Raw genomic sequence first — 2216 nt, 5'->3', positions numbered from 1 at the left:
TACTCCACCCACATCAGTAATACATTATACAGACTGAAATATCCACTATCATTAATAATAACGATTAAAAAAGAAAAAAAAAAAAAAAAAGAAATAATAATATTGCTGAGAAATGCAAAAATTCATATTCAAAGACAACAAAGTATGAATATAGTTACAGATAAATTAGAATTTAATAAAAAAAAATATTTTAATACATTTTCCCAGATCCAGTGTTTCCACACATGTTGTGTTTGTAAAACAGATACAGTGTATGCAAATGTCATGATTTAGTCAGAGTCACTCAATCTCTCAAAGGACTTTGTTATAAACTGGATCCTCAGTCAGTGTTTGTGTTCTGCTGCAGTGCAGTTTCTTTTCCTTTGACAGTTTTTGGCTGATAATGGAAATGTTACAGTATGGAGTTCTGCTGATGATTATGTCAGGTGAGAATGATTTCACTCCAGATTGTTGTCACTTATTTTTATTCTATACCATCTAACATGATTTGTTTAATCTTTTTCAGTTGTTAGTGGTCAGTCTTTGACCTCCTCAGATTCTGTGGTGAAAAAGCCTGGAGAATCAGTGACTCTGTCCTGCACTGCTTCTGGATTCTCAGTGAATGACTACTGGATGCACTGGATCCGTCAGAAACCAGGCAACGCACTGGAGTGGATTGGGCAAAGATACAGATCAACTGTGTATTATGCTCAGTCTCTACAGGGACAGTTCTCCATCACCACAGACACCAGCAAAAACATGCTGCATTTAGAGGTGAAAAGCCTGAAGACTGAAGACACAGCTGTTTATTACTGTGCACGAGAGTCACTGTTACACAAAAAACTGCAGGACTGAACAAAAACTATTCATGAAGAAACTGCAAACTTCCCCACAATTCAACAAATTATACTTGTTTAGAAATGTATTTGAAACATTTAAAATCTTCCTCATAAGCAGATTCTCAAATAAATGAGTGATTAAGGTCTGGATTAATTAAGGTACATCATAAAGATTATAGATTCAATATATACAGGGTTGATTAATCAGCAAAGATACAAAACCTGTACAGTTGTCATACATGATATTATGAAACAAAATATATGGGAATATAGCAGAAAATATAATGCATATTACTATATTTTGATACATAACATCACAATAAAGACAAAAGCTTCACTACATTTTTATATGTAATAGCTTTATAGAAACAATTAATTTGTGTAAGTTAATGCTTGACAGGGTTTAAAGCTGAACACTAAACTTTTATCAGACTTTTGTCATGTTTATACTCAATAGACAGAAAAGACAAAGGACATATTTACATGTATATGTACATATGTACATAAAGTGAACATATATAGCATAAATCAGTTTACAGTTTTTTTCAACTGCTTTAACACAAAATTATTACTTGTCACACAATTTCTAAAACCTGACACCCAAACACCAGAACCACACAATAAATCTGCAAAACCATACACACATTTTTGGCCTTTTACACAGTTTTCAATTTCGTTAAACACTTTTTTGCAAAACACAACACACAATTTTCTATGCAACACACAAAAATCTGACAGGAAGTTTCTTTATTTCCTTTTATAAACACAACCAATCAAAATGCCACACTAATTCATCAGTGCCTCACACTAACTCCTCACATGTGCAAACACTTGCTTTTCTTAACAATAACCAATCATAACTTTACTAATGGCCTATAAATAGGCCAAAGATCAAGTAATAGGTTTTGGACAATGGATGCAAACAATGCAGACAGAGTAAGAGGAGTTGGAAGGAGAGCCAGTGGACGAGTTTGACTAAGAGGAGTTGGAAGGGGAGCAAGGGGAGGAAGAGGACGAGTCAGAAATTGAGGAGGACAAGGAACAAGAAGAGTGGTCTCAAATGAGATTAGGGCTACAGTAGTCGATCATGTGATAAACCATGGTTTAACAATGAGAGAGGCTGGACTGAGAGGCTGTGTTGAGAGTCCAGCCTAATTTGAGTAGATTTACTGTGGCGGGTATGATTCGAACCTTTAGAAATGAGAACCAGTATGTAACAATCTAATGTATTGTACACATGTTCTAATGTACACATAATAGCTTTTTTACCATAACAAACAATAGGCCTATACTATAATAAATATATTTTACTGTAGTACCCTTGCATTCATTTACTACAGTGCATTGCATTGGTCACAGTTTGGTAAGGTATCAAGAGACAATATAGCATGTGACGTG

The 2216-nt window shown here is 34.4% G+C and overlaps 1 gene segment (V, D, J or C); it reads left to right on the top strand.

The window, feature by feature from the left end:
- The first annotated feature begins 292 nt into the window (after window positions 1–292).
- Window positions 293–863, top strand: LOC113095061 (Ig heavy chain V region 6.96-like). The segment is given in 2 exon segments: window positions 293–425; window positions 506–863. Coding segments are annotated over 2 exon segments (372 nt in total).
- Window positions 864–2216: the final 1353 nt, after the last annotated feature.

The sequence above is a fragment of the Carassius auratus genome, unplaced genomic scaffold, assembly GCF_003368295.1.
Source record: "Carassius auratus strain Wakin unplaced genomic scaffold, ASM336829v1 scaf_tig00215586, whole genome shotgun sequence".
Classification (NCBI taxonomy): Eukaryota; Metazoa; Chordata; class Actinopteri; order Cypriniformes; family Cyprinidae; genus Carassius; species Carassius auratus.
Note: the sequence above shows the minus strand (reverse complement) of the source record. Positions and strands in the feature narration are given on the sequence as shown.